This window comes from Pristiophorus japonicus, chromosome 7, assembly GCF_044704955.1.
Source record: "Pristiophorus japonicus isolate sPriJap1 chromosome 7, sPriJap1.hap1, whole genome shotgun sequence".
In the NCBI taxonomy this organism is placed as follows: domain Eukaryota; kingdom Metazoa; phylum Chordata; class Chondrichthyes; family Pristiophoridae; genus Pristiophorus; species Pristiophorus japonicus.
In genome coordinates, this window is record NC_091983.1 from 27,734,694 (window position 1) to 27,747,217 (window position 12,524).

The window sequence follows — 12,524 nt, forward strand, 5'->3', positions numbered from 1 at the left end:
GGTCATTTTCAGGTTGGCAAACTGTAACTAATTGGTGCCATAGGGATTAGTGCTGGGTCCTCAACTATTTACAAACTATATTAATGACTTGGATGAAGGAACCAAGTGTATTGTAACCAAATTTGCTGCTGATACAAAGATAGGTGGGAAAGCAAATTGTGAAAGCAAAAAATCTGCAAAGGGATATAGACAGGTTAAGTGAGTGGGAAAAAATTTGGCAGATGCGATATAATTTGGGAAAATGTGAGGTTATCCTCTTTGGTAGGAACAACACAGTTGCTTCTGATTCTAATTCTTGATTCTGAGGGGTCTTGACAGGGTAGATGCTGAGAGGAAATTTCCCCTCGTGGGGGAATCTAGAACGAGGGAGCATAGTTTCAGAATAAGGGGTTGCCCATTTAAGACAGAGATGAGGAGGAATTTCCTCTCTCTGAGGATCGGAAATCTTTGGAATTCTCTACCCCAGAGCTGTGAAGGTTGAGTCATTGAATATATTCAAGGCTGAGATAGACAGATTGTTGAACTATAGGTGAGTCAAGGGTTATGAGAAACGGGCAGGAAAATGGAGTAGAGGCCAAGATCAGATCAGCCATGATATTGAATGGCGGAGCAGGCTTGAGGGGCCGTATGGCCTACTCCTGCTCCTATTTCCTTTGTTCTTATGCCATGGCTCAGTGGGTAGCACTCTCACTTCTCTGAGTCAGAAGGTTGTGGTTTTAAGCCCCACTCAAGACATTTGAGAACATAATCCAGGCTGACACTCCAGTTCAGTGCTGAGGAAGTGCTACACTGTTGGAGGTGCCGTCTTTCGAATGTGGCGTTAAACCGAAGCTCTTGGGTGGATGCAAAAGATACCATGGCACAATTGGAAGAACAATAGGGGAGTTCTCCCCAGTGTCCTGGCCAATATTTATTCCTCAATCAACCTCACTAAAAAAACAGATTGGTTATTATCACATTGCTATTCGTGGGACAATGCAAATTGGCTGTTTTGTGTTTTCTACTTTACAACACTTCTAAAGTATTTTATTGGCTGTAAAGTGCTTTGGGATGTTCTAGGGGTGTGAAAGATGCTCTATAAATACAAGTCTTACTTCTTTGATTTAACAGAGATAGCTTATCCATGGAAATGAGAGAAAAGGGAATTGTGCATGGAGATTTTATTCTGTCAGATGCATTGTTTCTTTAAGTGAGCTTAATTGTATCACTTGTTCTAACTTGTATCTTCTTCCCATGTATTTCAGGCCTTACAAAGGGAAATCCAAGGTAATGCAGCCACTTTAGCAAGTGTGATAAGTGCAACTGAACAGTTCCTGGAGCAGAACAGGGACAAACTCCAACCAGAGGAAAGAGCAGCAATGGAACAGAAGCTGAATGATGCCAAGTCGAAGCTCAGTGTGTTGCGTGACCAAGTGGACTCCAACCTCAAGAAACTGGACAATGCTGTCACAACCGCTCTCAAACAGCAATCCGAAAAGGTGCACGATTTCTTTCTTCCCCCTGACTATCACTCAGTTTGTTCTCGTGGAGATCTCTGGTCATAAAATGTAATGTTATAGACAATGGTTGTATCTTATTTGAACATTGCTACCAGGGATGAGGGGCTTGAGTTACTGGGAGAGGTTGGAAAAGTTAGGACTGTCCTCTTGGAACAGAGCAGGTTGAGGTGACCCATTAGAGGTTTTCAAGATAGTGAGAGGTTTTGATAGAGTAGATAAAGAGAAAACGTGTTATGCTCCTCCTGTACTATGTGGGAAGTCAGAGACACTTCCGGTGTCCCTGACGACTACGTGTGCGGGAAGTGTATTTGGCTGCAGCTCCTGACGGGCCGCATTGCGGCACTGGAGCTGCGGGTGGATTCACTCTGGAGCATGCACGATGCTGAGAATGACGTGAATAGCACGTTTAGTGAGTTGGTCACACCGCAGGTAAAGGATACACAGCCAGATAGGGAATAGATGACCAACAGGAAGAGCAATGCAAGGAAGGTAGTGCAGTGGTCCCCTGCAGTCATCCCCCTGCAAAACAGATACACCACTTTGGGTACTACTGAGAGGGATGACTCACCAGGGAAGGGCAGCAGCAGCCAAGTTCATGGCACCGTGGGTGGCTCTGCTGCACAGGAGGGCAGGAAAAAGATTGGGAGAGCTATAGTGATAGGGGATTCAATTGTAAAGGGAATAGATAGACGTTTCTGAGGCCGCAACCAAGACTCCAGGATGGTATGTTGCCTCCCTGCAAGGGTCAAGGGTCAAGGATGTCTCAGAACGGGTGCAGAGCATTCTAAAAAGGGAGGGTGAACAGCCAGTTGTCATGGTGCACATAGGTACCAACGATATCGGTAATAAAAGGGATGAGGACCTACAAGACAAATTTAGGGAGCTAGGAGCTAAATTAAAAAGTAGGATCTCAAAAGTAGTAATCTCAGGATTGCTACCACATGCTAATCAGAGTAAGAATCACATGAAAGCTCAGATGAATACATGGCTTGAGGAATGGTGTAGCAGGGAGGGATTCAAATTCCTGGTACATTGGAACCAGTTCTGGAGGAGGTGGGACCAGGACAACCCGGACGGTCTGCACCTGGGCAGAATCGGAACCAATGTCCTAGGGGGAGTGTTTGTTCGTGCTGTTGGGGAGGAGTTAAACTAATATGGCAGGGGGATGGGAACCTATGCAGGGAGACAGGTGGAAGTAGAATGGGGGCAGAAGCAAAAGATAGAAAGAAGAAAAGTAAAAGTGGAGGGCAGAGAAACTTAAGGCAAAAAGGGCCACATTACAGCAAAATTCTAAAGGGGCAAAGTGTGTTAGAAAGACAAGCCTGAAGGCTCCGTGCCTCAATGCGAGGAGTATTCGGAATAACGTGGACAAATTAACTGCGTGGATAGTAGTTAACGGGTATGATGTAATTGGCATCACGGAGACATGGCTCCAGGGTGACCAAGGCTGGGAACTCAACATCCAGGGGTATTCAGCATTTAGAAAGGATAGACAGAAAGGAAAAGGAGGCGGGTGGCATTGCTGGTTAAAGAGGAAATTAATCCAATAGTAAGAAAGGACATTAGCTTGGATGATATGGAATCAGTATGGTTGGAGCTGCGGAATACCAAAGGGCAGAAAAGACTAGTGGGAGTTGTGTGCAGGCCACCAAACAGTAGTAGTAAGGTTGGGGACAGCATCAAACAAGAAATAAGGGATGTATGCAATAAAGGTGCAGCAGTTATCATGGGTGACTTTAATCTACATATTTATTGGGCTAACCAAACTGGTAGAAATGCGGTGGAGGAGGATGCGGTGGAGGAGGATTTCCTGGAGTGTATTAGGGATGGTTTGCTCGACCAATATGTCGAGGAACCAACCAGGGAGCTGGCCATCCTAGACTGGGTGATGTGTAATGAGAAATGACTAATTAGCAATCTTGTTGTGCGAGACCCCTTGGGGGAAGAGTGACCATAACATGGTAGAATTCTTTATTAGGATGAAGAGTGACACAGTTAATTCAGAAACTAGGGTCCTGAACTTAAGGAAAGGTGACTTCGATGGCTTGAGGCGTAAATTGGCTAGAATAGACTGGCAAATGATACTTAAAGGGTTGACGGTGGATGGGCAATGGCAAACATTTAAAGATCACATGGATGAACTTCAGCAATTGTACATCCCTGTCTAGAGTAAAAACAAAACGGGGAAGGTGGCTCAACTGTGGCTAACAAAGGAAATTAAGGATGGTATTAAATCCAAGGAAGAGGCACATAAATTGGCCAGAAAAAGCAGCAAACCTGAGGACTGGGAGAAATTTAGAATTCAGCAGAGGAGGACAAAGGATTTAATTAAGAGGGGGAAAAATAGAGTCTGAGAAGAAGCTTGCCGGGAACATAAAAACTGACAGCAAAAGCTTCTATAGATATGTGAAGAGAAAAAGATTAGTGAAGGCAAATGTAGGTCCCTTGCAGTCGGATTTAGGTGAATTTATAATGGGGAACAAAGAAATGGCAGACCAATTGAACAAATACTTTGGTTCTGTCTTCACGAAGGAAGACACAAATAACCTTCCGGAAGTACTAGGGGACCGAAGGTCTAGTGAGAAGGAATAACTGAAGGATATCCTTATTAGGCGGGGAATTGTGTTCGAGAAATTGATGGGATTGAAGGCCGATAAATCCCCGGGGCCTGATAGTCTGCATCCCAGAGTACTTAAGGAAATGGCCCTAGAAATAGTGGATGCATTGGTGATCATTTTCCAACAGTATCGACTCGGGATCAGTTCCTATGGACTGGAGGATAGCTAATGTAACACCACTTTTTAAAAAAGGAGGGAGAGAGAAAGCAGGTAATTATAGACTGGTTAGCCTGACATCAGTAGTGGGGAAAATGTTGGAATCAATTATTAAGGATGAAATAGCAGTGCATTTGGAAAGCAGTGACAGGATCAGTCCAAGTCAGCATGGATTTATGAAGGGGAAATCATGCTTGACAAATCTTCTGGAATTTTTTGAGGATGTAACTAGTAGAGTGGACAAGGGAGAACCAGTGGATGTGGTGTATTTGGACTTTCAAAAGGCTTTTGACAAGGTCCCACACAAGAGATTGGTGTGCAAAACCAAAGCACATGGTATTGGGGGTAATATACTGACGTGGATAGAGAACTGGTTGACAGACAGGAAGCAGAGAATTGGGATAAACGGGTCCTTTTCAGAATGGCAGGCAGTGACTAGTGGAGTGCTGCAGGGTTCAGTGCTGGGACCCCAGCTCTTTACAATATACATCAATGATTTGGATGAAGAAATTGAGTGTAATATCTCCATGTTTGCAGATGACACTAAACTGGGTGGTGGTGTGAGCTATGAGGGGGACGCTAAGAGGCTGCAGGGTGACTTAGACAGGTTAGGTGAGTGGGCAAATGCATGGCAGATGAAGTATAATGTGGATAAATGTGAGGTTATCCACTTTGGGGGCAAAAACGCAAAGACAGAATATTATCTGAATGGTGGCAGATTAGGAAAAGGGGAGGTGCAACAAGACCTGGGTGTCATGGTTCATCAGTCATTGAAAGTTGGCATACAGGTACAGCAGGTGGTAAAGAAGGCAAATGGTATGTTGGCTTTCATAGCTAGGGGATTTGCGAATAGGAGCGGGGAGGTCTTACTGTAGTTATACAGGGCCTTGGTGAGGCCTCACATGGAATATTCTGTTCAATTTTGGTCTCCTAATCTGAGGAAGGACGTTCTTGCTATTGAGCGAGTGCAGTGAAGGTTCACCAGACTGATTCCCAGGATGGCCGGACTGACATATGAGGAGAGACTGGATCAACTGGGCCTTTATACATTGGAGTTTAGAAGGATGAGAGGGGATCTCATAGAAACATACAAGATTCTGACGAGACGGGACAGGTTAGATACGGGTAGATTGTTCCCGATGTTGGGGAAGTCCAGAACCAAGGGACACAGTCTTCGGATAAGGGGTAGGCCATTTAGGACTGAGATGAGGAGAAACGTCTTCATTCAGAGAGTTGTTAACCTGTGGAATTCCCTGCCGCAGAGAGTTGTTGATGCCAGTTCGTTGGATATATTCAACAGGGAGTTAGATTTGGCCCTTACAGCTAAAGGGATCAAGGGGTATGGAGAGAAAGCAGGAGAGGGGTAGTGAGGTGATGATCAGCCATGATCTTATCGAATGATGGTGCAGGCTCAAAGGGCCGAATGGCCTACTCCTGCACCTATTTTATATGTTTAAAAACTATTCCCTCTAGCGAGTGGGTCAATAACCAGAAGACATAGATTTAAAATCATTGGCAAAAGATCTAGAGGAGAGAGAAGGAGACATTTTTTCACGGAGAGTTGTTGGGATCTGGAATTGTCTACCTGAAAATGTGCTGCAACTAATTCCATAAATAATTTTAGAAGGGATGAGAAACTTGCAGGTCTACTGCAAAAAAGTGGGGATGTGAGACTATGCAGGATTACTCTTTCCAAGAGCCATCACAGGCGCGACATGCCGAATGGCCTCCTTCTCTGCTGTAAGTTTCTATGATTCTAAATATTGGAGTGTTTCCTTGCTGGTATTAAGTGCTTTGATTTAAAAAATATATCTTATAGATTAATTAAATATTATTTAAGGGCAACATGTTTAATGTGCATTAGTAATTTTGTTTGTTGCAATGTAAAACACAGTAGGTAATCAGCTTTAAGATCAGTTGTATTTTAGGTCAATGCTGATAATGTTTGGAACAAGAGTAGGCCATTTAGCCCCTCGAGCCTGTTCCACCATTCACTGGCTGATCTGTGACCTAACTCCATATACCCACCTTTGGCCCATATCCCTAAATACCTTCGATTAACAAAAAGCTATCAATCTCTGATTCTAAATTAACAATTGATTTAGCATCAATTGCCGTTTGCAGAAGAGGGTTCCCAACTTCTACCTTGCTTTGAGGGACAAATTCGGTTGGATAGTGCCCCACACGAGGGGCGCTAAAGTGTTTGCAGCCGCGAGCGCTGGCATTAGCGCCGCTCGGCAATTTCAGTGTGTCGGTACTGGCGGCGCTGAGGATTATTGCCCGGGAGCATCGCACCGGTGTACAACAACCCTGGTATCGACACAGAAGCAAAATTTGTTTTGTGCTGAACCCATCGTGCCCCATAGTGACACTGCCAGAGAAAGCTGGTGTGCAGTGCTGTCCCAGGGCACTAAGGGAAGAAATGACTGCACGAGGTAAGTGTAATTGATATTTCTTTTTGTGATGTAACTTTATTTGGGGCGAGTAATGTATAGAAAATGTTTTTTGTTCCGATTTCTGTTTTTTCCAGGGAGGCCTCTCTTTCGGCGTTACGAAGCTGCCTCGTTAGCATGGGATATTCAGTTGTTCACTCAGCCTAGTGCCCTGAGAGAAGTGTGGAATGCTTCAATTCGCGCTCCACTCCACTGTCAGGGCGCAACAACTGAATTTTGTGGCTCCCGACGCTAACCATTTTCCAGCGCTAAATTTAGCGACTGCCCAATATTAGCGCCTTAAGAACCCTCCAACCAAATTTTTCGCCTTTTGTGTGTAGAAGTGCTTACTAATTTCACTTCTGAAAGGTCTGGCTCTAATTTTTAGACTGTGCCTCCTAGTCCTAGACTCTCCAACCAGTGGATATAGTTTCTCTCTATCCACTCTATTGGTTCCCCTTAATGTCTTGAAAACTTTGATCAGATCATTCCTTAACCTTCTAAATTCTAGGCGATACAACCCTGATTTGTGTAATCTCTCCTCGTAATCTCCTCCTTGGATTAAAAATATCATTCTGGCACTCTCTCCAAGGCCAATATATCCTTCCTAAGGTGTGGTGCCCAGAACAGTTCACAGTGCTCCAGGTGTGGTCTAACCAGGGTTTTGTATAGCTGCAGCATAACATCTACCCACTTTTCACTTCTTTTAGGTGAAATTTCTTGCTCTCTTTCTCATATAACAAACCTTTTAATTAAGACCGTGCGGAAATATCTTTATTGTTGTAAAATCAGGTGTGCTGATGTTTTTAAGCCCTTTAAATATACGGAGCATCGGAACAGGAATAGGTAATTCAGCCCCTTGAGCCTGTTCACTTAGATCATGGCTGATCTGTATCCTAACTCCCATCTATCCGCCTTGCAACCCTGAGTACCCTTGTCTAACAAAATCTATCAATCCCCCTTTGGAAATTTTCCGTTGATCCCTACCTCAACATTTTGGGAAATTCCAGATTTCCACTACCCTTTGTGTGAAGTGCTTCCTGCCATTTTTTTTAAATTTCAAAATATACTTTATTCATATAAAAATTTGCACAATACATTGGAAAGCAGTTCAGTACATTTGGATGCGGTCAGCAATTCCATACAATACATTTGGATGCTGACGGCAGTTCGGTTCAATATATTTGCTTGCTTTACATTTCGAGGTACAATTCAGTCCAATCCAGGATACATTGTAATACAGTCATCAAATTACGTTACATGGGTGAGGGTACAGTTACATTTCTTTGCAACATACATTACTAAACAGAACTTGCATTATACATGGCACTACATAGGTGTTTTCAGGTTATGGTGCTCTATGTATACAAAAGGTTTACAAGTACAGCCCGAGGGGAGTTTTATACTGATTCCAGCCCCTGGGTTTACCGTGGCAGAAGGGCTTTAAACTGTGGCCCTTCCCCACCGTGCCTTTGCGGCGACTGCACCAATTTTAAGTGCATCCCTCAGCACGTAATCCTGGATCTTGGATTGCGCCAGTTTGCAACACGCAGACGTGGACATCTCCTTGCTCTGGAAGACCAGCAAGTTTCGGCAAGACCAAAGTGCGTCTTTCACCGAGTTGATGGCCCTCCAGCAGCAGATGATGTCTGCCTCGGTGTGTGTCCCTGGGAACAGCCCGTAGAGCACAGAGTCCTGTGTTACGGAGCTGTTTTGGATGAACCTCGACAGCAACCACTGCATCTCCTTCCAGACCTGCCTTGCAAAGGGGCAATCCCGAAGGAGATAGATTGACAGTCTTGTCCGCACCGCAGCCATCTCGGGGGCAGAGTGCCGTGTCTCTGAAACCCCGCTGTGCATGAAGGTGAAGTGCTTCCTGGCATCACCAGGGAGCTGCTGCTTTATGATAGTGAGCGTTTTTGAGAGTTTTCTGCTGGTTGGCACAGTTCTATCCCACCTTTAGCATGTTGATGGTTAATGTTACAGTCATTGAATGGACTAATATTGCATTACAATTTATTGACGTTGTGTACCATGCTTTGTCTTGAGAATGTGTTTTCCCTGTAGACTGTGGGTAGGATTGTCTATCAGGGCAAGAAAGTCTCATGGATTGTTCGTGTTGACGCCAGCCACAAAACGGAGATTGTTTAGTTGCTTGTCTGACCCCGAGATTAGATTATTTTTTATTGTAATAACTCAGAACTGATCCTTTTTAACCTGTTTATAGAGCAGTGATTTTTTTTATTACATCATAAACCTATGACCTTATTGCTGCAAGATTATAATAACTTACCCCACACTTGGTTACTAAGGAATAAAACTTTGCTTTGTCTCTTAATGCACCAAACTTGTGTTAGCAGTGTCAGAACACAAGTTCTGGACCAAGCTTTATATGGTTACGGTCAAAACAATTTTTGAGATCAGCTATTTTCTCTGGAACCTAAGACGTGATCTTAAGTTGCCTGCTGTAAACAGGCGGCAGCTCAGCCCTTTCCATACAAATAGCGGATATTTATCATATCAGTTCTGCTTGGTTTCCAATTATCTTTACCAAATAAGATGGAGCGAAAACTGATTTATTTTTTGGTGGACAAGTATATGAATCAATAAGTTACCAATGATGTTGCGTATTCTCCTTCTGCACCATTTGAAGAGCCGAGATGGTGGGCAGGTGATCTGTTCCCAGGTGTCTGCTCCCCAAGAATTGATCACTGGCAATGCAAAGGCGCCGACACAATTAACTAACTTCCTTCCCACCTCTACTGTTTTTTCCTCAGCGCCTCTTTCCAAAACATGGCTGATAGTTCAGTTCACTCCATTGGAAAATCTAGATATGAAACCTTTGTCTCTTTGCTCAGTGATGCATATGACAGTACACCGATTCATTGCATCAATGAGCTCATTTAATAAATAGTGTATATTTTGTATTCGTTCTCTAGATGTGGGCATCACTGGCAAGGTCAGCATTTATTGTCCATCCCTAATTGCTTTCTTGAGCTGCTGCAGTCCGTGATGTGAAGCTATTCCCACTGTGCTGTTAGGTAGGGAGTTCCAGGATTTTGACCCAGTGACGATGAAGGTTCTGTGATATATGTCCCAAGTCGGGATGGTGTGTGATTTGCACAGAAGTGTAATTTGGCACTCATAAAATTCCGACTGATTTTGTTTAAAGCCGTTTTTGAAGTATGCGTGCTGATATTCTGGGAGGTTGTCATTCATTGCAATTTGGTTACAGGCTGCAGCAGTGGAACAATTGAAGGAAAATGAGAGTAAAATCCAAGGACTCTTGGGTTGGTTGTCCAGTATTGGACAGGACGAGAAAGAAACACTGCAGCAGAATGGCAACACCATTCCTGTGGATGGATTGAAGAGACTGGAGAATGAGGATACAGTTAATGGAAACCTACCTCAAGGCCTGAGTGAGACCAAAGGAGATGAAGCGATGGAACTAACAACTGATGGAGATTTGAACCGACAGTACCAAAAAGCCAAGGTATGGACAGAAGTTACTTGCATTCTTTGGCAGTTAATTGTACGCAATTTAGAAGCATTTATTCTAGTATTGAATGTCAGGTGAACGAATATAGATATTAATATGGACACAACAAAAGTAACCATGGAGGTTTGTTCTTCATCTTGGAAGCATTATGTGTTTGAGGCAGTTACCATTACAGTCTTCTGAAAAACACTACCTTACCCACAAGACAGACTGGAAACTTTAGGTATCGGTCTTGGCTCAGTGGGTAACACTTTTGCCCCGGAGTCAGAAGGTTGTGGGTTCACCTTCCACTCCACAGATCCGAGCACAAAATCGAGACTAACTTTCCAGTGCAGTGCTGAGGGAGTGCTGCACCGTCAAGGCGTCGTCTTTTGAATGAGATATTAAACCGAGGCCCTGTCTACCATCAGGCGGATGTAAAAGATTCCATGGCCACTATTTGGCCACAGATACGATGGTAAGTAATGTTGGGAATCGAATACAGCCAGGGTGATCTCCTGGACTAGTTTAGATTGCCTGGATGGGTCGGAGAGGAATTTTCCCAGATTTTATTTCCCCCAATAGGCCTGGGTTTTTAATCTGTTTTTGCCTCTCCCAGGAGACCGCATGGCTCCGGTTGGGGTGGAGTGTAGAACGTTTCAATGCAAGGGGTGTCGCAGTTGTGTGGGGGAGTCTGGTTGGGCCAGCTGCTCTTTACCTTTCCACCATTATTCATTGTTCATAGGTTTATATGTAACCTTCAGGGCTGCTGAGCGGGGGCATTGTGGCTCTTTGTCGGTCGGCGCGGACACGATAGGCCGAAATGGCCTCCTTCTGTGCTGTAAAGTTCTGTGTTTCTATTTTGAAGAAGAGCAAGGCTGTTTACTCTGGTGTATATTTGCCCCTCAGCCAACATCAGTAAAACACAGACTATCTCACTGCAGTTTGTGGATCCTTGCTGTGTGCAAATTGGCTGCCGCATTACAGCAGTAACTACACTTTTGAGGCTTCCTGAAGCCGTGAAAGGGTTATATAAATGAAAATCTTTCTTTCTTTCTTTCATTTAGTATTTACTGTGGATTCTTATTTGTCATGTCATTTGTAATTTTTTTTTTAAAGCATGATGATTGTTCCTGATTACGGTTTTGTTTGAAACAGCTTCATCACCAACAAGTTGTGTCACAACAGCAGTCCTACATCATATCTACACAATCGGTCCAGGACTTCCTGCAGAAGCAAGGCCCGAGTATTCCCACAAAGGAGCGGGAGAAGTTGGAGAAGGACTTGAGCGAGTTGAAGGTTCAGTACGAGACCACACTGGCCCAGTCTGAAACCAGACTGAAACTGATCCAAACCGTGCAGGATGAGCTGCAGAAGTTTTCCACTGATTACACTGAATTTGAAAACTGGTTGCACCAGTCCGAACAGCAGCTGGAGGACCTCCGATCTGGTGCCACGGATGTCGACACCTTTGCTGGCAAGCTGCAAAGGCAGAAAAGCTTTTCTGAAGATGTCATCTCTCACAAAGGCGACTTGAGGTACATCACCATCTCGGGGCAAAGAGTCCTCGATGCTGCCAAATCCTGTGGTAAATTGGACTTGGCCAAAGATGCCAAGCCTTGCGTTGATACGTCTGCAACTTGTGCACTGGTACAGAGCCAACTGGAGGTGGCCAGTGACTGCTACAAATCGCTGCACTCGAAGGTAAGCTTTCCACACTACCTGTACTGAGACACGTCCTTCTGATAAACTTGCTGCTTTTTGTCTTGTACTTGGCACAGCAGACTTTTAGCCACTGGCAGAGGATCGGATGGAGGATGAGTGGGGTGGGGGAAGAGAGCCATGGCTGCCATTTCGATGGCAAAGATCTCCCTGCTTCCCTTGTATAACAGTGGTTTCGTACAGTGCTTCTCCAGTACTGGTAAAAATGTGGGGAGCAGACATTCTGTTTAGAATCAAAACATATGAAAGCCATGGCATGTAGTTCAAAATATATCTATATTTCTATCGATGTAAATAAAGATATATATATCCTATCTCTTTATCTCTCTCTCTCTCTCGTTTACTCTCCACACCGTACTTGTGTGTATTGCACTGAGTATTGGAGGTGAGTACGAACATAAGAACATAAGAAATAGGAGCAGGAGTAGGCCATGATCTGATCATGGACTCAGCTCCACTTCCCTGCCCGCTCCCCATAACCCTTTACTCCCTTATTGCTCAAAAATCTGTCTATCTCCGCCTTAAATATATACAATGACCCAGCCTCCACAACTGTCTGTTCATCTCTGGATGTTCGGCGCGTGGATGTCCGGCAAACAGCACGTGTTCGACCGCCAGC

General features: G+C 44.3%; 1 protein-coding gene across 5 annotated transcripts in view; it reads left to right on the forward strand.

Annotated features, from left to right (window-relative positions):
• Positions 1–12,524, forward strand: part of dst (dystonin) — a 647,938-nt gene that overhangs the window by 378,576 nt on the left and 256,838 nt on the right. For all 5 annotated transcript variants that reach the window (XM_070884881.1, XM_070884882.1, XM_070884878.1 and 2 more), the window contains 3 exons: positions 1,245–1,478; positions 9,941–10,198; positions 11,342–11,887. In XM_070884881.1, the coding sequence (XP_070740982.1) occupies positions 1,245–1,478; positions 9,941–10,198; positions 11,342–11,887 (1,038 nt within the window). The remainder of the gene's footprint in view (positions 1–1,244; positions 1,479–9,940; positions 10,199–11,341; positions 11,888–12,524) is intronic.